Here is a 22,424-nt window from a genome sequence, read left to right as displayed (position 1 = left end):
CCAATGTCTAATCTAAATCTTCCCCCTTCCAATTTAAAACCATTCCCACTCATCCTATCACTCCAGTCCCTTGTAAAAAGCTCTGACCCAGCTTTCCTGGAGCCCCTTTCTGGACTGGAAGCTGCTCTAAGGTCTCCCCGCAGCCTTCTCTTCTCCAGGCTGAACAACCCCAACTCTCTCAGCCTGCCCTCACAGCAGAGGAGCTCCAGCCCTTGGATCATCTCTGTGGCCTCCTCTGAACCCCCTCCAACAGCTCCATGTCCTCGCAGGCGACGGACAGATCACTCCCTCACGCTGCCCAGGCCTGATAAAGGCTTTCTAAAGCTCCCAAACGTGTCTTTGCCAGCCCTTTCGATATCGGTGCCCTCCCTCCCACCGCCTGTGAAGAAGATGCATTTGGAGGCAGCTCCAGGGCAGGGGCGATGGCACCGCCCTCTCCGAAGCCCCTACACCTTATCTGAGCCTAACACACCTCCGCTGCAGCCTGACCACCTCCAAGCACCCCACAGCCCCTGCAGCAGCACCTCCCGCCCACCATTGCGGCCCCGCCTCCCTTTCCGGCAGCGTGGCTTGCACCTTTTACGACAGTGTCGTGCGCCCATTTTATACAAAGTGGTGGGTCTACTTTACAGCAGTGTGGCGCGCTCGCTTTTACGGCAGTGCTGTGGCTTCGCTTTTACGGCAGCGCGGCAGCCCCGCGATGGCGTCTCTGTTCAGCGGGGCGCTGCAGCTCACGGATTTGGACGATTACATCGGGCCCTCGCAGGTAGGAGCGGAACGGGGGCTGTGGGGGCAATGGGGAAGGCCCTGGCCCTGACAGCGCCGCCTGGGGAGCGGGGGGAGGCGGGGAGGGCAGCACCTGGCCTGGGCATGGCAGGGATTGGGTGGGAAGGGAGCTCAGAGCTCATCCAGTCCCACCCTCTGCCATGGGCAGGGACACTTCCCACTGGATCAGGGGCTCCAAGCCCCATCCAACCTGGCCTGGAACCCCTCCAGGGATGGGGCAGCCACCACTGCTCTGGGCAACCTGGGCCAGGGCCTCCCCACCCTCACAGCAAAACATTTCTTCCTAAGATCTCATCTCAATCTCCTCTCTTTCAGCTTCAAACCATTCCCTCTCATCCTATCCCTGCCCTCCCTGTTCATCAGTCCAAACAACTTCTCCAGGCCAAACAACCCCAGCTCTCTCAGCCTGTCCTCATAGCAGAGGTGTTCCAGCCCTCAGATCATCTTTGGTTGCAGTTCTCCAGCCTGGTCAGAGTCCCCTCGATTTGGCAGCTTGAAAGGGGCAGCCTAGTATGCAGAGGAGCAAAGAGCCGAGGCTGGCGTCCTTGCAGCTCTCCCTCCTTCAGGTGCTGGGAAATAAATTTGGCAAGCAAAAGAGCACGGAGCTGCCTCGCTGCCCGTTCCAGCCAGTATGAAGGAGTGGATCAGAGAGGGCAGCAGTGCTGCTCTGTGTGAGCCTCTGTAAGCAGTAGCAGAGAGAAATCTTGGCCTGGCAGCTAGCTCATCCTTAACTGCCCTGTTAAATAGTAATCTAGACCTCCCAAAAAAAGCTTAAGCCTAAGCAAGTTTCCTCGCACACTGCTCATCCGCGCAGATGCTCATGCCAGTGTACAGGAGCAGGTAGCAGAGAGATGGGAATGGGCAGCAGGGATGGATCAGGACTGTTCCATTCGGAGTCTACAAGCAAAAGTACAAAATAGTAATTGTGGATATATTTGCTGACAAGTACAGCTGAAAAACTGCCCTGAAATGAGATCGATGAGATGGGGCACAGCAAACCCCACTGTGGAACTTGGGTTTCCTAGCAAAGCCTCTGCCGTAAATGACATAACCTGGTTTTCTGTTTCAAGTAGAGATCGCTAATTGTTTTTTGAAGTGAGCATAACTGAGGAATCATAATGACTTGTTCCTGCTGTTCGCGAATCCTGCAAACTAGTAAATCGCAGGTTGAGTCCTAGAATGGGTTGGGTTGGAAGGGACCTTAAAGATCACCCAGTTCCAACCCCTCCACAATGGGCAGGAACATCTCCCTCTAGAGCTGGGTTAGTTAGGGACAGGGGATGAACTGAAACTGTTGGCAGAGCAAGGATGGTAAAAGACAGAGAGAATCCAAGCTGAAGAAGTGGGACAAGGAGTCATAAGGTCTCTAAAATATAAAAACCACTCAAAATACAAAAACACCCTTGAGAATTGATGGCAGAACAATACGGAATGCTGGTCGCCGTCCATCTGACGTCATCTGAGTCCTTTGGACGTGAAATGTAACTTTTTGGCACTGGCCACATGTTGAGTGCAGTGACCACGCCTCTACCCATTAAAGTTCACAATGAAGAATGCAGGATCCTCTAAGGATTTAGAGAGGAGGGCTGCATAGGCGAGCCTCTGTGCCTTACCAGAACAGCAGAATTGCTCTCTGCTTTTTGGTATGATGCTGGAAAAGTGTTCCTTCTGTAAAAAAGGGGTAAGCAGCTTCGACTTTTATGTTTTCCCTTCATGGTTGGAGATGCTGTGAGAAAATCCAGCATGGCTTAAGGGAGAGTAAGCGACGTTCGCTCTAGAACTGGTTTAATTGTTTTAGTTTCTATTAAAAATCCCTCTTCTGCAGTTCATGGCTCAGCTTCTCACTTTAAGGCTTTATTTCTCTTTCAGGAATGTATCAAACCTGTAAAAGTGGAAAAAAAGCCTGGAAAAGCAGCAGCTAAGATCAAGATTGAAGCAGATGGCAGCTATTTTCAAATCGATCAGGTATGTGTGATTTTTCCTCAGTATTGTGCAAAATATCCAGAAAACATGATTGCATTGTTAAGTATTTGAGTAGTCTACAGCTATTTAATGCCTCAAAGAGGACCAAGATGTGAGGAAAGTGTGGTTGTTGCTGTCGGCATTCTTGTGTCTTTATTCCAAAGTCCAACTTTTTAATTACCAGATTTTATAAGCAGTAATTCCCATTTTGTGTCAGTCTCTTATGCTCTGAAACAGATATTAATTAGTGATGATTTTCAGTATAAGAACAGATAAGCTAGGAAGTCTGTTTTGCTGTCGATACTTACATAATAGGAATCCCTAGATTACCTACGACAGTGTCTTTTCTCATTGCATTGTGTCACACAGCAGGGGGGTTCACTCACAAAGAGATTGGAACAGATACTCCTAAATTGTGCTCTGATTGTTTTAATACTATTTCAAATTATTTGTTAAATAGAACTCGTAACCCTCCTTCTTGCAAAATTAATGACGAGTTTGGGAGAATTATTTTGCTGTTTGCACAGAAGAGGTTAACAATTCTTAGTTAACCAGATGGGAACTCATCTAGAAACATTATCTTTAACTTTAAGCAAATGATGTCCTTTCTGACTTTAAAAAGGGGGGTGTGGCGCTTCCAGAAGAGCCTACTTTCTTATTTTAAAATTTCAATTTACTGGAACCTAATTGCTTGGTCTGTTTCTATCTTTATTGCAAAAGTGAAATTTAAGAGGAGAATCTCATGGGAAACTGCCTTATTCAGGTCAAATATTATCGAACAGATTTCCACATGCAGGCTTTGATGCGCTGCCATGCAGTTCTCCCTTCGGGGTCTTTCTGAGTTTTGCACACAAAAAGATTGCAGAACACCCAGTTTCAATTAAAAATGTTCACCAGATTGTTGTCTGGTTACAAAATCTGTTCAGGAGGAGTGAAGTTCAAGTTCCCATGAAGAAACGGCTCCAGTGCTACTCAGTAACACCTCTGACAGAGGTGACAAAGCTGGTGTGCTTTCTCCAGCACAATATTCAGTGCACATTTAAAGTCTTAGGACCTCTGTAATCTGTGGTTACAGCACCAGCTGCTGTCTATACCACATTAGCCATGCTAACCCCGCCTTCAGCTACTCGCAAGCTGGAAAACTGAGCAAGACAGACCCTGTTTGCTTCTGTAATTTCAAGTGTTTTGGAGCAATATCAGCCCACCAGATGGCACAAATAAATGTGGCCCAGGCAACTGATTCCAGTTCTGGAATCCCCAGTATAAGAAGGATACGGAATTGTTGGAATGGGTCCATACGAGGGCTACAACGATGATCCGAGGGCTGGAGCACCTCTGCTATGAGAACAGGCTGAGAGAGTTGGGGTTGTTCAGCCTGGAGAAGAGAAGACTCTGGGGAGACCTTAGAGCAGCTTCCAGTACTGAAAGGGGCTCCAGGAAAGCTGGGGAGGGGCTTTTTACAAAGGGCCTGTAGTAATAGAATGAGGGGGAATGGTTTTAAATTGGAAGTTAGTGGAACTGGATGGTCTTTATGGTCCCTTCTCACCCAAACCATTCTGTGATTCTAACTGTTCTGCATTTGGTTCTTGGTCTTGCTAAAATTTTCCTAAAGTTCCTCAGCGTATTTGCGTCTGTGTGCCAAATAATCCTGTTAAAAGCAGCAAACATCAAAGGTAGTTGTCTTCCTCCCAATTTTACTAAAAATAAAAGATATTTTATCTTTAGATGAATAATCCAAGAGCATGAAAAGGGCAACGTTGTTGTTACTAAATATAGCAAGGGTGGGAAAACTGCTCCCTGATTCTATGCTGTGATCAGAACTGAGTCTTATCTGTTGCTTTATAGGATGGAGGAGCGCAAAAACTGGAAAAGGCTAAAATTACTCTCAACGACTGTTTAGCCTGTAGTGGCTGCATCACATCGGCAGAGAGTGTTTTAATCACTCAACAGAGCCATGAAGAGCTCTGCAAAATGCTGACTTTTAACAAGGTAGGTGACAAGTCATGGCCCGGGTATGCTGCCAAATTGGAACATCTTAATATTTGTCTTTGCAGAAGCACGCGTGGAAACAGTGCATGTAAAAATGAGTTCCAGAGATCAGAGGGAGCATAGAATCATAGAATGGTTTGGGTTGGAAGGGACCTTAAAGCCCATCCAGTTCCAACCCCTGCCGACACCTCACTGGATCTGGTTGCTCCAAGCCCCATCCAGCCTGGCCTTGAACATCTCCAGGGATGGGGCAGCCACCACTTCTCTGAGAAACCTGGGCCAGGGCCTCCCCGCCTTCATCATGAAAAATTTCTTCCCAGTGACTACTCTAAATCTTCCACCTTCCAGTTTAAAGCCATTCCCCCTTGTCCTGTCAATACAGGCCCTTGTAAAAAGTCCTTCCTCAGCTTTCCTGGAGCCCCTTTCAGTGCTGGAAGCTGCTCTGAGGTCTCCCTAGAGCCTTCTCTTCTCCAGTCTGAACAACCCCAAGAATGTATGAGGACATTCTCAGTGAACCATTGTGCTTTATCTGATTTTTAATAAGTAATTATGGGTTTGGAGAGGACCTTTAGTGTAGTAAGTTACTGACTTCAAATCTAAGATGCGAGATACTTGCTGATGTTCAGTGTGCTGAAGGTTCTATATGTGCTGTATTAATATTGCTAGAACCGTGGCGGTGTTTGGTTGTTTTTTCAGACTGCCGCTCCCAATGAACAGAAATTGGTGGTTGTTTCTGTTTCACCACAATCCAGAGCTTCCCTGGCTGCGAGATGTAAAATGGATGTTCTGGAAACGGCAAAGAAGTTGACTGCCTTCTTCAAGAGTTTAGGCAAGTGTGGCATTGTGTCCTGTTAATCACAGTGGTCTGCCGGGGTACAGACAAGACTGCTGTGATTTAACCTCCCTATGGAGTCGTAAAGTTTGGCATCAGCTAAAATGCAAACGTACCTATGACTTCAGTCATGTAATAAGCTTAGAGTATTGGAAGGAACTTTATATTTTAGATTTGCAGTCCTGCTGCCACTTTACTCCTCTTTCTGTGCTGTTGTGCTAGGGAAAAAGGTTCGCTCTCAGCTGCAGCGACTGATATCTGTAAATAAGATGTGAATAAGTTTAGATCTGGTTTGACTGGAGGCTTTTTGTTCTTTGCCATATCTTTCTCATGAATTCTAACACAGGTGCTGTTCTCCTTAGGTGTGCACTATGTTTTTGATACGACTTTTTCGAGGAACTTCAGCCTGTTGGAGAGCCAACGGGAATTTGTAAAACGCTTTCAAAAGCAATCTGAAGACAAAAAGGCTTTGCCCATGCTGGCTTCTGCCTGCCCAGGTATGGTGTTAAATTAGTTATGGAAGTAATAAAGTAGCAAACTAACAGTACAGGAGAAGAAATGTACAGTAAGCTAGTTGGAAAAATTTAAATAGGTAGATTTACTTAAAAGATTGCTCTCTTCACAATACAAATCCTGGTGTTAATAGCAATAATGATCTGTACAGTTACCCAATTACCTCTTTAAATTGAATCATATGTTAACATTTCCTTTGCATTTTGTGCTGAAGTGAGATAAAAATGGTTATTAAAGGGTGCCAGGCCGGGAGTTGAGTGAGCAAAGTGAAGGGGAGCTTGTTATTTTTTAATTGAATTTGCTAATTACACTCTTACCAGGTTGGATCTGCTATGCAGAGAAAACCCACGGCAGTTTCATCATTCCCTACATCAGTACCGCCAAGTCCCCGCAGCAGGTCATGGGCTCCTTGGTCAAGGGCTATTTTGCTGAACAGCAGGTGAGGGACAGAAGTGCTGTGCTTGATGGCAAACTGCTCCAACTGAGCACTTCTAGCTGCTATTTTTTATTTTGTTACATGTTATACATTAGAATTTAGGGGTAAAAATTACCTTGCAAAGGCAGCATCTTTCTCACTTCTGTCTAATCTAATGAGATGTTAGCAACTGGGGCAGCAACACTAAGTTCCTGTTGCATGGAATACTTTAAACCCCCGTACGTTATTTGGGAAGGCTAGAGAAATCTATTTTTCAGTGTCCTTGCATTCCCATCCTATCTGTGATATTTTTCATTTTGTTTAAAGTTGGTGAATAACTTAAATTATCCAAACACAAAACATCAGTCAGTGCATACGTGCAGATCATGTCTTGTCTAAAAATTCCCAACTCAAATGTTCTGTTTCAGTTTGACTTAGCTCTGTTCTCAGTCTTTAACCTTTGGAATCTTTCCAAACGTAAATTTGATGTTTAAAGACTAGAGTTATACTAATAGCCTAGATTTGTCCAGCAAGAAACTTGATCACTGTCTCCGATTGCATGACTTATTGTCTGCTAATGAGCAACGGTTTAACACGTGCATTAAGTAAACGCTGACATCTGCATACTTGTTACAGAAATTGGCAGCCCCTAAGAATGTTTGGCACAAGATACTGAAACAATGGCCTTGAGTCAATGACTTGTTTCCTCAGCTTGTGCTTATTTCTTGGATGATCGTGAGGTTTTTGTCTAATTCCAGACCACATCTTAATTACTGATTCAGGGGATGGGTTTTAATAGCGTGGAAGAAGGACATTCTCCACCTGCATGATGAGGAATTCATTGCACTGCCTGACTTTGTGTGGGTCATCTGCACCAGCAAAGGGTGGGGGTACACCTGTGAAACACCATTCTGCTGACACTTCCCACAAGCCAAAATTGAGTTCTAGTAGAGATCTAATCTAATGTGTACCTAAATGTGTGTGTGTACATACATGTGTATATATATGCACACAAAATAAACATTCAGTATCAGTGGAGAGTATTTCAGAGGCACAGTGGCATTAGTTTCATTATTTTCTCTTGTACCTGGAAAACATCTGCCCCAAGACAGGTTTGATACTGGCCAGTCTGACTGCACAGCTTTGTCTTTTTTCCAGCACCTAACACCCAACCAGATCTACCACGTAACGGTAATGCCCTGTTACGACAAAAAACTAGAGGCTTCAAGGCCAGACTTCTTCAACGAAGAGTTCCAGACTCGTGAAGTGGACTGTGTAATCACCACAGGTAAGCAGAGCCAGGAGTAGCCCAGCTAACTTCTACAAGCCTCAGAGCAAAGCATTTGCTACTCTTAATAACCTGCTACTCTGTCTCTGACAGAGGATGTAGTGTATGGATATTGCATTTAGTAATGCAAATCACGTCCTGATAAAGATTGCAGATGCAGTCTTGTGTACTGATCTGTGGCTTTTGTTTTCCTTCATCCCCTAAAGAAGGACTTTTTATATATCTGGTTCTGTTTCAGGAGAAGTGCTGAAGCTGTTGGAACAAGAAGGGGTATCTCTATCTGATGTAGATCCTGCTCCTTTGGATACCATGTAAGAACAAAACCTTATTTGCATCTCAGTCATGTTCTTGTTCATCCAGTATTCATAGAATCCTGCAACAGAATTCACCATTCCACTACTGTTCTGCCACTGTGTTTACATTTGATTTGTTTCCTTGTGTCACTGATTTTGAATCAGTGCAATTGTGCATAAAATATTTAATCTACAGAATATGCTGAAACTCCTCTTTTGGAGTTCTAGGTTTTAGTAGCCAAAGGATTAGCAGCTTTCACTGGAAACCAGCAGGACTGATAGAATTAGCTCAGTAAGAGTGAAATGGCAAAATAATTGTGCAGAGAAGTACTAATTGCATGACAGTCATTTAGTTCCATTACAGTTACTCATGGTATAGTTCATAGAATCATGGAATGGTTGGGGTTGGAAGAGACCTTAAAGATCATCCAGATCCCACCCCCCTGCCAGGGCCAGGGCCACCTCTCACTGGATCTGGTTGCTCCAAGCGCCATCCAACCTGGCCCTGAACACCTCCAGGGATGGGGCAGCCACCACTGCCAGGGCCTCACTACCCTCACTGTGAAGAATTTCTTCCTAATGTCTAATCTCTAGGAGTCTCTATTTCTAAAAAAATAAGATCTTAAACATGTGCAAACCAGATGAGATTTTAGTTCCTTCAACTGAAAAGTAACATCTGGTTAAGTGACAACTGCAGAGAGATGTAAGTGACTACGGAAACATTAACGTCACATTCTATTTGTCTGAATTGACACGCAGTCGTGGTGCTGCACTGAGCACTAAACCAAAGCATCCTCTTCTTCAGTTTAAGAGAAGTGTCTTTGTAGTGCTATGCACATTAATAAGCAGAAAGACAACATGTGCAGCAATCTTTAAGAATTATAAAAGGTGATTAAGTGTATGATTTAAAAACTTACTGCACAGGCTCCTTAAGTTTTTAGGAGAGATTTTGATACCCCAAATGGGCAGCATGTAGCACAGGACTGAATGTGACACTAGTCACATTTCCAGTCTGTTTTCACCTGTACTCCTTGCAGATGTGACACTCCTGTTTGAGATGTGGTTTATATCTAAATAGGCTTCAAGTCTTTCTGGTACAACCAAGGACTATTTACAGCCGCAGCTCAAGAATGGTCTGATCAGCACATGTGCAAAGGGAAGTGTCCTTATGTGCAGCCTATTTTCTAGCGCAGTTTTCATTGTTATAAACTTCGGTCACTCCTGTGCTGCTGAAAAGAAGGAGAATGTGAGGTAGAGGCAGTCTGTTGCCATCCAATCCGTTTCCTGTAAGGGAAATGCTTGCCCTGAGCCTCAGTTTCCTCCACTACATCTCAGCAGCTCGGTAGGTGTAGGTTTCACATAACACACTGACTAGCTGAGATCTGTTTATGCATGCTCTATCCAGGATGAAGTGTCTTTTTCTGACAGCATATGCAGAGATTGCTTTCACATCAAAAAGAAAAGTGGCCTCAGCTATAATAAATGTATGGCTGAGTCTCAAAAGTACAGCTTCAAAGGCTGCCCCTGTAAACAAGTACTTCTGTTCTACCTGCTTTATTGTTAGAGCGCTAACAGAAAATTGAGAAGAAAACAAGATTCTGATGTGTTTGGGTTCTCTTAGGAAATAACGTTATGGAAGTGTCAGTTATAACATAGAACTGAATGTCGAATTACTTGATAAAATCTCTGGCCAGCTCCTTGGGAGCACATTCCTAGCACTGGGCCTCGTGCTTGTGGTGATGAAGTGCCTCTATAACCTTTTACTGGCTTTAACATGCTTAGTAAATTGACTGCTTACAAACAGCACGTATTCCTCAGACCTCGGAGCATACACACGAACAGTCTAATGGCTGTTATTCTGCTTTATCCCCCAGCACGTGGAAAAGCCCATTAAGAGGTTATTACATTTGGCAGCAAGAATGAGATCAAATGCCAGAAATCCCAGGACTTTTGCTGGGAGAACGATTTGCTCCAGGCCAGCACTGGAGCTTGCTGGCAGCCTCACGTTAAAGAGCAGCAGTACGTGAGGCCAGACACACTGAAACATTTTGTTAATGAAGCTCAGTTCCTGTAAACAAGATCAAATCAAAAATAGTTTCAGAGGGTGATTGCAGGCTGAAGTGTTGCCTTCTGCAGTGCTTCCAAAGTTGAGATTTTATCTGTAAGCGGCAACATCTTCAATTTGACTTGAAACTGCTTGGCCTGAACTCAAGTGTGTTCCGTTCTGCAGCTGTTAGCCGGAGAATGCAAGTGTCACTGCTTACAAGCAGATCCCTCATCTTGTTCTTGTAACAAAAGCTATTGTTGTGGCTCCCATCTGGTGATCTATTCTCAAGAAATGTTATCTTGACCTCAGGATAGCTGGTTGTGTTTTGTCATGTCGGCGAGATGGGATTATTTGTGCAGAACTTGACTTACAAACTTAAACAGAGCGGGTGAAAGGACTGGAGAACAAGCCTTAGGAGAGGTGGCTGAGGAACCTGGGGCTGTTTAGCCTCAAGAAGAGCGGGCTGAGAGGGGGCCTCATTGCTCTCTACAGCCACCTGAAAGTGAGGCAGGTGTTGGTCTCTTCTCCCAAGTAACAATGGATAGGACAAGAGGAAATGGCCTCAAGTTGTGCCAGGGGAGGTTTAGATTAGACATCAGGAAAAATTTCTTCACAGAAGGGGTTCTTAGGCACTGGCAGAGGCTGCCCAGGGAGGTGGTGGAGTCCCCATCCCTGGAGGGGTTTAAAAGATGAGTAGATGAGGTGCTCAGGGATATGGTTTAGTAGTAGACAGGTACAGTTGCACTTCATGATTCTATAGTTGTTCAACACCAAAAATGTGTTGAACTTGAACCAGGATCCTGTTGAGGACAGGGTTAAATCCGCTGCGCTGTGCAACTCTAAATACTTTGGTTCCCAGGGGAAAGGGAAAAGCCAGGAGCTCAAAGGGAGCTGGTCTGCCCTTGTGTTGCTTCCGAGTCCCCTTGGACCTTTGCATTTGTCCTGGCTGTACTCTTTTGTCAAAGATCTCCCTAAAGCTGCTGCTTTCCTCCCATCGCACAGGTTTAGTGGTGCTGCAGAAGAGCTCACCAGCCACTCAGGAGGGGGCTCTGGAGGCTACTTGGAGCACATATACAAGTACGCAGCCAAGGAACTCTTTGGAATTCAAGTGGATACAATTCAGTACAAGCCTTTAAAGTAAGAAGTCTGAAGTCCTACAGAAAGCACTGTTATTGCAGTCCTGTTCATGCTGTTATCTTGCTGACGAGCTGAAACTTTCTTTGCCATGTTAAACATTTTACTTCAAGGCATGGGAATTGGCTTCTCACTCCCACAGTTGCTGAGCAATAAATCAGCCAGCACTCTGTGCTGCCTTTCCCTTGGAGACCTTGAGCCCCTTCACCACCCACACACTTTATTTTGACCTGATGGATTTTCCCAGTATCAAGTTGCAGGCAATTTTTAGAGTAATTTAGAAGACAGAGCATGCATGGGTCTGGGCTCCCTCACCTGCAATCAGACACATGAAGTAGATGCGTTACTAATCCAGCTATCGCAGAATGGAATATCTTGTGTCAGGGCTTTGAGGCTCTGTTTTAACTACGTTATGGTAAAACACAAAACAAGTTGCTTGAGTTTGAGCATAGAATCATTGAGTTTGGAAAAGACCTCTAAGCTCACACAGTCCAACCATCGACCCAACCCCACTGTGCCTGCTAACCCTTGTCCCGAAGCACCATGTCTCCACACTTTTTGAACCCCTTCACGATGGAGACTCCAGCACTGCCCTGGGGAGCCTCTGCCAGGGCTTCACAACTCTTCCAGTGAAGAAATTTTTCCTAATATCCAATCTAAACCTCCCCTCAGCTGAGATTCCTGTCAGCTTCCCATTTATGGTGTCAAAGTGCCATTTGTAACAAATTATATCCCTAATTAGCAACGTTTTTGTGTAGGATTTGCTGGCCTAGGAAGCAGAAGGAACAGTCCCCCAGAGTCTCAATATGAAATACTTGATAAAAATCACATTACTTATTCTTTTATTAGGAATAGGTACTTCCACTAACCTTAGGAGTCTGGAAGCCTTCAGTAATGGTTTGTTCCCTGGTTTTATGACCCACTACAATTGAAACGTTTCCTCAACACCCTCACTAATGTAGAAGTTGGCTGAAGCCAATGCAGAGGGCCTGTCATAATGAAACTTTTGTTTAAGCTCTATTTGCTTTGATTTTAAGGATTTATTCAACACAGGTGTTCCTCAACAAACTCAGATCGGGTGGCAGATCCTCAAACAAGACTGGAGAAGAATCTGTAAGGTCGTTCCTTCATCTCTTTTGTTTAGGTGGCAAAGAACTAGAACAGCTTTTTTGAATAAGATCTCAATAATAAGGTGGTTTTAGCACAGGGCTCTTTGAAGTTTAAAATAGAAGTTAATTTGGATAAGACGTTTTCTCTGCTCTTGTTCCTCAGAAACAAGGACTTCCAGGAGGTGACCCTGGAGAAGGATGGGGCAGTCCTGCTCCAGTTTGCTTTGGCATATGGGTTTCGAAACATACAGAACTTGGTGCAAAGGCTGAAACGAGGGAAATCGCCCTATCACTATGTTGAAGTCATGGCCTGCCCATCAGGTAAGGCTGCAGGGGGATTTCGCTGCTATGATCCACGGCTGTAAGAATCTATGTGAAACTATACCTAAAATGTAAGAACAACAGGCAGTTTCTCACACCCTGAATGTTGTGGCAAAGCCTTCAAACTCTTGAGACACAGTAATCACAGCATCAGAATTTCACAGTTATTTGTGTGTGTATTTTCCTACCTAGAACTCTGTAATTCTCCAAGATTTAAGTAGTCACAGCTGAATTCCATTGCACAAAGTTTGCATAACTCATGTTTTTAAGGAGGTCCTCCTGGTTTTCTAAGCTCTTTGGTGCATGAGGAGATTATTCCTATAAAATTGCACAGAATTGACCATTACGCTTTTAGAGAATGCTTGCTCTGGCAGGTGAAGGAAGTCTCTTAATACTTATTTTATTTCTTTCTCCACTTCATATGAGGCCTCCTGTTGGTCCCTCCTGGTCCTCTCCAACTCTGCTAGCAGAGAGCCGGGGCAGAACCTAGCCTGAAGTGATGCTGAGCAGCCACTCTTGGCATTCAGCACTTGCCCTCTCCCTGAGGGCCTGCACGGGTCCCAGCCTTGAAGGCTGCTTAGCAGCAGGACGCTGCTCTGGGCAGCCACATGCTGCCAAGCTCAACTCCCAGCTCACCTCTGCCCCAACAGCAGCTCCAGAACACCCCCCCAGCCACATTTATCTTACCCTCAGTTGAGACTCCAAGGCTGATGTCACCCCAATTGTCTTCTGAAGGCATGAGATGAGAGTCAGACCTCCCCAGTGCTGCTTCCATCTGTCCCCCAGCAGGTCCCAGCCTGACTTGGCAGTGCTCTCTCAGGGCACACCAGGCCAGGGATCTCCCCTCCAGGGCTGCAGGCATTGGGAAACCATTAGGATGGTGTTTTCATTCCTGTAACCACCTGCAGGTGCAGGGTAAATTAACAACAGTTGTGTATTTCTGATAAAGCTGAAGTGCTTCTAAACCCAGTGACTCCCCTTTGTTGCACATAGGCTGTTTAAACGGAGGTGGTCAGATCAAACCAGAGGGTGAATCCAGCAAGGAGCAGCTGCAGCAAGTTGAGAGGCTGTACGAGTCTCCGAGGGCTGAAATTCCGGAGAAGAACCAGACTGTGACTGAACTGTATGAGCAGTGGCTGGGCGGCTTGGGGTCGGAAAAAGCTGCGAAGGCTTTGCATACTGAGTACCATGCCGTGGAGAAAACAAATGCTGGATTTAACATCAAATGGTGAAGAGTGATGCGGGGAAGCCCCAGTACAGATACTCAGTGCCTTTTTAACTCAATTATATTTAAGATTCTCAAAAAACAGCTAAAGTTCTGTGCCATCACTGGAAGTTGACAATTTGTGACTCTCGGGAGGGATGAGAAGGTAATGTGCATGTAGGCAGGCAAGATGAATTCCTAGAACTTCATAATTATTCAAGTAAATAAAAACTAAATGCTGACTCAAAACATACGTCAAAAGAAGCAGTAACGCACCCTGGCCTCCACACAGTCTTTGAGGACTAAGCCTGCACTCCCTTTACTACTCTATTCCTACCAGAACCGACAACTTCAAGGTACTGAAGGATCTGCCTTGCAGCAGACAGGAGCTTTCTGCTACAGGACAGCATTACTCATCCAGGCCTTGCTGTATTTTCACAGCACTCACTTTTGCATCTGTCTCTATCAGGACATCCTCATTTAGTTATAACCTGTCTCTTTAGACCTTGGGTTCTGTTTTTCTGTGTCACTGTCCCTGGTTGCCCACCCTCAAGGTCCATCGGCTGTACTTTCCCACTGTTGGACGGGGTGGCACTGGCAGCCTGGGATCACCAGAGTGTCAGATCTCCAAGGCTGACCTGTTGCCTGCTGAAATGGGACTTGAATTAATGTTTAAGAAGAAAAAGCTGCAGTGATTTCATTTTCCTTAATTGTAACAATTGTCTGTACCTGTGGGCAATTACATCTATCTTTCTCTCTCTAAATACATAGTAGAGGAAGTCACAGCATGGTTACATCTACCCTGTCCTCAACCAGTTACTGATGGAGAATAGCCTTAAATTCAGACACGACCATTTTTTACAGTGTTTCAAGTAAGGATTTATTCCCAGCTTGCTTTCCAGGGAAGGACAAAGTCCTTCATGCCTCCAAAAGGTGTGACTTTACAAATGCTAACAGGAGGTGGCTGTGAGATGTAAACTTTACAAGTAGTATAGCAGAGCAATCCACAAGGTTACTAACACCACATCTGGTTTAATGCAGTGTGTTGTAATGCTGTGTCAGGAAATGGATGTGAAACAGGTTTGGTCTTTTGTTACTGAAGATGCTGTGTGCTTGCCTTGCTCTCCGTAATGTTACATACAGGTGTTTTTCCACTGCTTCCCCCTCCCCACCTTATTTGCAGAAAAGCAACAGAATGAATAACTCCAGTTTGGTCTGTTTAATGTGAATATGAGTTTTTCTGGTGTTAGGATGTGTGTGGGGAGGGGAAGGCACTGGTGGGAGGACTCACAGCCCTCTCTGTGCTTGAGGGGAAGGGGTGCGGGCAGGTGTGGAACCTCGCCCTGTGCCTGCTGTAGCTGCCCGTGGGTACAGACTGAAGAATCACAGTACTGAATCACTTCAATGTCTCTCCTTTTTCCAGTTACTGCTCCGTGACGACTAAGGATTATGCAGGAAGTAGAGTTAAGTGGATGAAAACTGACTACAGAGCTGCCACATCGCTTTGTTCCTTCAGAGTAAATGCAAACAGATGGAGCTGGTTTCTGAATCTGACCCTTGCCAAGGAGAACCCTCACTGGTTACTGCAGACCTTGAGCTTAGGGCTGGCAGACCTGGGCCTGCCTCTTGGAACGGCTTCGCTGGCAGAACTTGCCTCTGCCCTTCTCAAAGCCTCCTCCAGTCTTCATTAAAAGTGACCCAACAGTGCAAAAAGTGTTTTTTAAATGTTTTTAATTAAAGGCTCTAAGTTTTTCAGGAGTTGCTGATCCATTAGTGAATTCACAGTGTTTATAGGCAAGAATCTCCCACTGCTTCTCCCTCCCCACCCTATTAGTTGGTGTTTTCTGTGAGTGCCCTTGCCCATGCACAGATTTACAACACCCAGTGTACGCTACACCATAAAACTTTGATCTACAGCAAGGGATATCGCTGCCAGTGCGGTCAGCCTGGTCTGAGACCATGAACTCTGTACATCAGTGCAAAAGAAAAACGTTCCATTTCTGTTGAGAATGTGCGTGTCAGGCCAGAAGTGCACAAAGAAACAAACAGTTAGCTGTGGATTAATTGCTTCTTCTCCAGTTACCAACAGGCACGCTGCTAAAGCCATCAGAGACCTCTCTCCTCAGAACACACCGAGACCTCGGCTCAGACGCTGCGCGGTGTCGGTGCTTGCCATGGCATCAAGAACAGCTTGGATTTCCCCCAGCCTTTGCACTGCTGCTCTTATCACTGCAAGCAGACTCAGTGCTCGACCAGGAACCCTCCCCACGCACAGACGGGGGCGTGTCTGCCCTGGCATAGATAAACGCACAGCAGAGCACCCAGATAACGTATGCGCTTAGACTGAGTTACTTTGAGATGCTACGGAGCCAACTCATGCAGCAGGATTACTTTTTCTCCCATGGCGGAGAGTGAATTCTAACACTATAACTTAATAAAAGGAAAAAAAAGCAAACTTTGGTCTGGTTTCTGGCAAGGGAAGAAACAGCCAGGAACCAGGCTCCAGTGTTAACAAGATGCAGTTCACAGTCCAGGTATGAAAGATCCTGAAGTCAACTCTACTCCAGTGTTTGAAACTATAAACTTCACAATCAGCCTTGTTTAAAATGACCCTACAGTAAAGAATTATGGGGCCAACTCCTCCACTCCTGTTTTCATTTGAACGATGCAGAGCAGGTGCACACTCAGCGACACCAAGACAGCCACACACGGGGGGCAAGAAGAAACCAGGAATGGGCAACTGTCCCACATGGAGCAATCTGCCCCAGCCCAGATTCTTCAGGGTGGGGTGTCACAGCTATTTACAGAGCCACCATCCAGCCCTATTTTCCCCCAAAAAAGCAAACTGCTCCTCTGGTTTGCAGCGCAGCTCCTCCCTACCTGCAAAATGAAGCTCTGCCCGTTTCTCAGACTTCAATAAACGACAGCGCTGATTGTGCCCCCACGGAGGAGGCAGCAGAGCCCCCGGCTGCTCCCCAGCGCTTGTTCAAAAGCAAAGGCAACGCAAAGGGAAGGTTCAGGTAGAGGCTTTCCAGTTTTCTATCTTGAGGGAAGGGAAAACCAAGGCAGCAGCGTATGCGTGGCAGCACAGGATTGTTTGCTGCCTGAAAAGTGTCCCACCTTGGGAAGGATCTGACAAAGGCAATGGGTCAGAGCATGCGTTCCTCGCAACCTGAGCTCCACCTGGGTGTGCTCTAGTGCTTTGGGTGTCTCCCGCAGGGCAGGAATGTGTTATGACCCCTTATGCAATGTTTCTATGTTGGCTTACCATAAAAATAGGGTGGAAAAAAACCACAAATCCCACTGCAACAAGGGTTTCTGTTAGGTCTGGAGGCAGGTACTGTGGCACGCCAGCAAAAACACCAGTCCCCTTCCCAGCTTCTCATGCATCCAAGTCTCTGCACCTCATCCCTGCCTTTGGAACCAGGCAGCTCCTGCCTGCCCTCGGAGGGTGCAGGGGGTGGGGGGAGCAGGCAGGGCTGGGAGAGCTTCCCAACAGCCTGGCCAGGTGGGAGCTCAGCACCTTTGGACCCAGGAAGGACTGCAGGCCAGAGAGCCTTGCAGCCCACTGGGTGCTGGTGGTCCAAGGGGCACAGCACCATGGTCCCCAGTGTCCGCACCCTTTCCATGCTCTCTCCGGCTCCTGCAGGCAAAGGGCTGCAGGATAGGCGACAGCTCCTGCACCTGCTAACCCCAGCATCACGAGCGTGGATGTCCTCTCCTCCAAACCATCCCCTGCCCCTCTGCCAGCAGCGACTGCAGCCCAGCATCCCGCAGGTTTAACTGCACGGCTGAGCGTGCTCCCTGCGCCAGGGACCGGGCACTCAGCAAAGCTCCCAGCAGCCAGGGGAGCCCGGCAACGCTGGAGGGAGCGAAGCGGAGCAGCCTCAACACAAGCAAGTTAAAGACAAAAATCACTTCCCGACTGCCGAGTCTAACGGGAGTCAGTTGGAGTCAAGAGGAAGCCCCCACCACGACGGGGATGCTGCATTGCAGCAGCTGCTGCTGCGGCCGCTCACTTCTTCTCCAGGAAGGGGCTGAAAAGTCCCCAGTCAAAGGCGAGCATGGCCTGGGGATTGGGCCGCTCCTTGGGCTTCTTGAAGTTATCCTTCTCAGTGCGGAGGGTCCTCAGCACCTCCACCGGGTCTGTCTTGCCCGTGAACTTCTGTAAGGACTCCTCTCTGCAAGGAGACCAGCTCTGCTGTGACCGCGGGGACAGTGTGGGGACCCCCCTCCCTGCTGGACACCCTATCGTGATGGGATGGACAAAAGGGCAATGGTGTCCTCATGACTGGCAGCTGCTGGGGCGCATGGGGATTGTCTGTGTGTTCCCTGTGCTGGGAAATGTGGGGCTTGTGTCAGAACACCCTCCCATCCCTCTGGGCTTGGGTTTCCCAAGGGTTAGGAAAGCTATTAGGAGAAGAGATGATGCTAGAGGGAAAAGCAAGCAGAATCTGGGGAGCAGGACCAGCCAGGCAGGACCTCCTCCCCTGCAGACCAGGGCTGTCCCACAGTGGGGCCCTTTGCACCCCCAAGGCACTGGCACTGCTTACGTGACCCGCAGGAAGGGGTTGTAGAGGAACTCCTCCTGCAGTGTGGAGGGCACTGTGGGCAAATCCTCATCATCCCGCTGCTGCAGAGGAACCAGAGAGATCCAAAAACCTGCCGGCATCCAACACCCGCTCCACCCTGCCAGGGGCACAGCCACTTACTTTGGCCCATGCGAGTTTCTTCTTTACGATTTCATTCTCCGGTTCCACTTTCAAGGCAAACTTGAGGTTTCGGATGGTGCATTCATGCCCACAGAACACCTTCTGCAATGCCAGCCAAGCACCCTGTGTCACACAGTGCCTGACCCATCCTGGTCCCGCTGCAGCCCCGGCAGCAGGGATGGGCGCTGCCCCTCAAGCGATGCCAGCCTCGAGCTCCCGGCTGATGCTGAGGTCCCTCCCCAGGCTGGGGCTGAGACGTGGGGCACTCACCGTCTCCTTTGGCAAAGTGCCCAGGATTTGGGTGAGGTTGGTGTACATTTGCTCCGCCGTCCCCTCAAAGAACCTCCCGCAGCCTCCCACGAAAAGGGTGTCACCTGCAGGGAACGGCATCTGGGAATGGGATGGATGAGGTGCCGGGCAGGAATCCCCAGGCGTGGGATTCGCCTCGTGAGCAGAGGGGACAGTGTGTCCTGTGTCCCCAGCAGCCATGGGGTGCCCGCTGGCAGGCTGTGATACCTGAGAAGAGAGCCGGAGCGTCCGGGGAGCCGTCCTCCCACATGAAGTAGCACATGTGGCCCGAGGTGTGGCAGGGGGTGAAGAGGCACCGCACCCGGATGGCCCCAAACTGTGGGAGAGAGGGACAGGACCCGCTGGGGTCACCCTGGTCCTGACTGGCAGCCAGACCCTCCCCCAGACCTCTGGATCCCACTACATTGCCTGCCTGGGGCTCGCCAGGTCCAGAGATGCTGGGGGACAGAGCTTTGGGTGAGTGTGGGATGCACGTGTCCTTTCCAAAGGCATTTAGCAGTGGGATCTCATCCATGATGGAGGCTGGGTTCCCCAATGCGACCCCAAACAGGCTGGGAACTGGACAGGGTTTCTCCTCCAGTCCAGAGCTCCTTCCCACCCCAAATCCATGGAGCCACATCTGCAGCCGCCCCAGAGCATGGAGAGTCTGAGCACACCTGAGCCAGGTACCAACCCCGTTAGCTCCTGGCATGGCTGCCCCATCCCTGGAGGTGTTCCAGGCCAGGTTGGATGGGGCTTGGAGCCCCTGATCCACTGGGAGGTGTCCCTGCCCATGGCACGAAGTGGGACTGGATGGGCTTTGAGGTCCCTTCCAACCCAAACCATTCTGTGATGTGGCACCACAGGGGACCGCACCATTGCCCAGCTCCACTCCCTGCCAGCCCAGCACCATGCCAACCGCGGCCACTGCACCAGGCAGGATCCATGCGCAGGGGGCTGAGCCCAAACACAGTCGTATGCCCACGCACCGTCAGCTCCTGGTCGTGGGTCACTTTGTGCGTCAGAGCCCCGATCCGCTCATCGGCGCCGTATACCCGCAGGCCAGGGAAGAGCCTCGCCAGCTCCTCGTTCCCTCTCGCATGGTCCCTGTGCCGGCAAAGGAGCAAATGGGTGCTCAGTCCCACCTCAGGCACAGCCACCCCAGGGCCCCAGCTCACGCCAGCGGCGCTTACCAGTGGTGGTGGGTGGTGAGGATTGCTCTGAGCACCACCTCCTCCTTCCTGATGATTTCCAGCAACTGAAATGGATCCAGAGCAAAAGGAATTGAGCATGCAGAGAGGAGGTGGCGCACACCCCGCAGCCACTATGGCTGCACAGCACAGCTGTGAAACAGCCAGCACCCACCCTGCCCATCCCAGCACAGGATCAGTCCCAAGCAGCACTGTTCTGGACCAGCAGAGCAAGGCAGGGAAACCAGTGGAAACCACCACTGAGCTGGGAAGGGCTGGGGGTGACATGAAGGCTCGGCTGCCTGCGCCAGATGCCGCTGCACAGAGTGGAGCAGGCGGATGCCAACATGCTGTTCCCATAGGGATGAAGGTGTTTTATGGACGGTGCTTTCACAGCGTAAGCACAGAGGAGCAGCACGGGCTGTGCATGGGATGAGCACCGCGGCAGGGAGACGGCAGCCATGCAGTCCATCCTAGCTGTGAAACCCACCCTGGCTACAGCGAGGACGGGTTCCTCGCCCCACGGCTCAGCTGCCGGGAGGCTTTCCAACACCAACTTCAAATTCACCGCTATGAACCAACCCTCTGGCTGCTCCTGATTACGTTCCTCAAAGAGGAAGGAAACATCCGAGTCGGCAACAAACGCTTAAACCCTGCGACAGCGTCTGCACAATGTGCGGTGGCCGAGGGGGCTCAGGGGGGTCGTGGGGGTCACAGCGGCGAGGGGCGATCCTGGCTGCTGCTGTCTCCGCAGCATGGCCACAGCATGGCTCGTGGACAATGGGAATTCCTATGGGATAAACTCTTAAACACCCAATGTTGGGCTATTCTTACTGCTTTGGGGTCTGCATGGCTTCCAGTTCCGGCATGGGGAGGATGGGAGGCAATGGTTAAAGTGACAGGGAAACCTCTGCTGTGCAGGAGTGGCGTCTGGCACACAGACACCGATTTGTGGGTGCTGGATGGCACTGGACCCCACCGTGGGATGCTCCATGCACACATGGATGTGTCCCCGCATGCCATGACTCCCCATGCCCACCCCACACAGAGCCACCACCGCATCTCCAATGGGGACTCCAAGCCCCTCTCACCCTTTTGGGGACGGCGGCATCCACGGCAATGGCCTCCCGGCTGCTCTCCTCGATCACCAGGTACATGTAGTTGTCCTCCAGGACAGAGATCACCTTCACCTTCATGGTCCTTCACTGCTGGACACGGGAGATGGGGGGAGAGTGACCCACGGAGCAGAAGAGGGGGTGACACCAGCTGCATGCAGCAAAAAGGGGGTGACCGCAGCCCCACGAAGCAGAAAGAGGGGTGACCCCAGCCCCACGAAGCAGAGCAGGGGTTGTCTCAGCCCCCTGCAGCAAGAAGGGGGGGTGACCCCAGCCCTGCAGAGTAGAACGAGGGGGATTTGAGCCCCACGCAGCAAAAAGAGGAGTGACCCCAGCCCCACACAGCAAAAGCAGGGTGAGCCCAGCCCCAGGCAGCAGAAGAAGGGGCAGCCCCAGCCCCCCAGCAGCACTGCAGTGGCCCCAGCGGGGATGCTCTGTGTCCCGGGCAGCCCCCGCGGAGCCCCCGGTACCTGCGGGCTCAGCCCGGTCCCTCCCCCGGCGCTGCGGGGCGGATCCCGCGGCGTGGGGCGGGCTGAGAGCTGCCTCCCTCCATCCCTGCCTCCCTCCATCCCTCCCTTCATCCCACCCCCATCCCTTCCCCGCCTCCCTGCCTCCTCTCTAGACCTCCCTCCCCTCCATCACTCACACATCCTTCCCCGCCTCCTTTCCATCGCGTCCTACCTTCCCTCCCTGCTACCCCTCCATCCTCTCCTGCTTCCCCTCCTTGTCTCTCCTCCCTACCTTCCCTTCACCGCTTCCTGCTACCCCTCCTTGCCTCCCCTCCATCTCTTCCCACCTCTCCTTTCTGCCTCCCTTCCTCCATCCTCTGCTGCTTTCCCTCCTTGCCTCCCCTCCAGTCCTTCCCACCTCCTCTCCATCCTTCCCTGCCTCCCATCCCTGCCTCCCCTTCATCCCTTCTATCTCCCCTCCATCTACTCCTCCTTGCCTCCTCTCCATCCCTTCCCTTCATCCTTCCCTGCCTCCCCTCCATCTCTTCTCATCCAGATGGGAGGCAGAGAGGGGACCCCCCCACTCCCCCAGCCCCACTTTCCTGCACCCCCCAAGCCCCACCAGCGCTCAGGCTGAGCAGGGGAGCCCGGCAAGGAGGAAGGCTGGGACACAGAGGTCCCCCCTGAAGACCCCCAAACTGTAGCCACACACTGCCCACTGAAGCCAAACCAGCCGCTCCTCCCACCACCACCAGGCTAAAAGGAGGGAAGAGCGGG

The 22,424-nt window shown here is 49.4% G+C and overlaps 3 protein-coding genes across 11 annotated transcripts in view; 1 reads left to right on the top strand and 2 right to left on the bottom strand.

The window, feature by feature from the left end:
- The window catches only part of MSLN (mesothelin), a 28,564-nt gene extending 28,032 nt beyond the window's left edge, over positions 1-532 (bottom strand). The window contains exon 1 of one of the 2 annotated variants that reach the window (XM_054081069.1): positions 473-532. The gene's annotated coding sequence lies outside the window, so the exon portion shown is untranslated. The remainder of the gene's footprint in view (positions 1-472) is intronic. The other variant, XM_054081070.1, reaches the window with a different exon arrangement.
- Positions 533-622: 90 nt separating this feature from the next.
- On the top strand, positions 623-15,606 carry CIAO3 (cytosolic iron-sulfur assembly component 3). Of its 6 annotated transcripts, none has more exons than XR_008452523.1 (12): positions 623-766; positions 2,656-2,751; positions 4,594-4,737; positions 5,434-5,566; positions 5,932-6,066; positions 6,403-6,521; positions 7,656-7,785; positions 8,024-8,096; positions 11,128-11,262; positions 12,532-12,689; positions 13,683-14,059; positions 15,317-15,606. XR_008452523.1 is itself a non-coding variant. In XM_054081076.1 (11 exons), the coding sequence occupies exons 1-11, from the start codon at positions 701-703 to the stop codon at positions 13,919-13,921; spliced, it is 1,428 nt and encodes a 475-aa protein (XP_053937051.1). In that variant the 5' UTR covers positions 623-700; the 3' UTR covers positions 13,922-15,606. The 6 variants fall into 6 exon arrangements, 2 of the variants coding, with proteins under 2 accessions (XP_053937051.1, XP_009560468.2); XR_008452522.1 differs by having other exon boundaries at positions 13,683-14,249; XR_008452521.1 differs by having other exon boundaries at positions 13,683-14,765.
- Positions 15,607-16,541: 935 nt separating this feature from the next.
- Positions 16,542-21,756, bottom strand: LOC104060381 (hydroxyacylglutathione hydrolase like). 3 transcript variants are annotated; one of them, XM_054081081.1, is made up of 9 exons: positions 21,669-21,756; positions 21,175-21,291; positions 20,087-20,151; positions 19,883-20,000; positions 19,122-19,230; positions 18,876-18,979; positions 18,606-18,707; positions 18,447-18,526; positions 16,542-18,074 (listed from the first exon to the last, which is right to left on the bottom strand). In XM_054081081.1, the coding sequence occupies exons 2-9, from the start codon at positions 21,277-21,279 to the stop codon at positions 17,909-17,911; spliced, it is 849 nt and encodes a 282-aa protein (XP_053937056.1). In that variant the 5' UTR covers positions 21,280-21,291; positions 21,669-21,756; the 3' UTR covers positions 16,542-17,908. The 3 variants fall into 3 exon arrangements, with proteins under 3 accessions (XP_053937056.1, XP_053937057.1, XP_053937055.1); XM_054081082.1 differs by having other exon boundaries at positions 21,175-21,288; positions 21,669-21,690; XM_054081080.1 differs by lacking the exon at positions 21,669-21,756 and adding an exon at positions 21,407-21,660 and having other exon boundaries at positions 21,175-21,375.
- Positions 21,757-22,424: the final 668 nt, after the last annotated feature.

This window comes from Cuculus canorus, chromosome 15 (assembly GCF_017976375.1).
Source record: "Cuculus canorus isolate bCucCan1 chromosome 15, bCucCan1.pri, whole genome shotgun sequence".
Lineage (NCBI taxonomy): Eukaryota > Metazoa > Chordata > Aves > Cuculiformes > Cuculidae > Cuculus > Cuculus canorus.
This window is presented reverse-complemented; position numbering and strand designations above follow the sequence as displayed.

What these genes read in the sequence shown, in the direction of transcription:
- CIAO3 (XM_054081076.1), top strand. Translation starts at nt 701, where the DNA reads ATGGCGTCTCTGTTCAGCGGGGCGCTGCAGCTCACGGATTTGGACGAT. An exon ending in TGCCTTCTTCAAGAGTTTAG is followed by an intron (nt 5,567 to 5,931) that starts GCAAGTGTGGCA and finishes TGTTCTCCTTAG; the next exon opens with GTGTGCACTATGTTTTTGAT. An exon ending in GGACTGTGTAATCACCACAG is followed by an intron (nt 7,786 to 8,023) that starts GTAAGCAGAGCC and finishes GTTCTGTTTCAG; the next exon opens with GAGAAGTGCTGAAGCTGTTG.
- LOC104060381 (XM_054081081.1), bottom strand. Translation starts at nt 21,279, where the DNA reads ATGAAGGTGAAGGTGATCTCTGTCCTGGAGGACAACTACATGTACCTG. An exon ending in CCCACGACCAGGAGCTGACG is followed by an intron (nt 19,231 to 19,882) that starts GTGCGTGGGCAT and finishes TCTCTCCCACAG; the next exon opens with TTTGGGGCCATCCGGGTGCG. An exon ending in AACCCCTTCCTGCGGGTCAC is followed by an intron (nt 18,075 to 18,446) that starts GTAAGCAGTGCC and finishes GTCTCCTTGCAG; the next exon opens with AGAGGAGTCCTTACAGAAGT.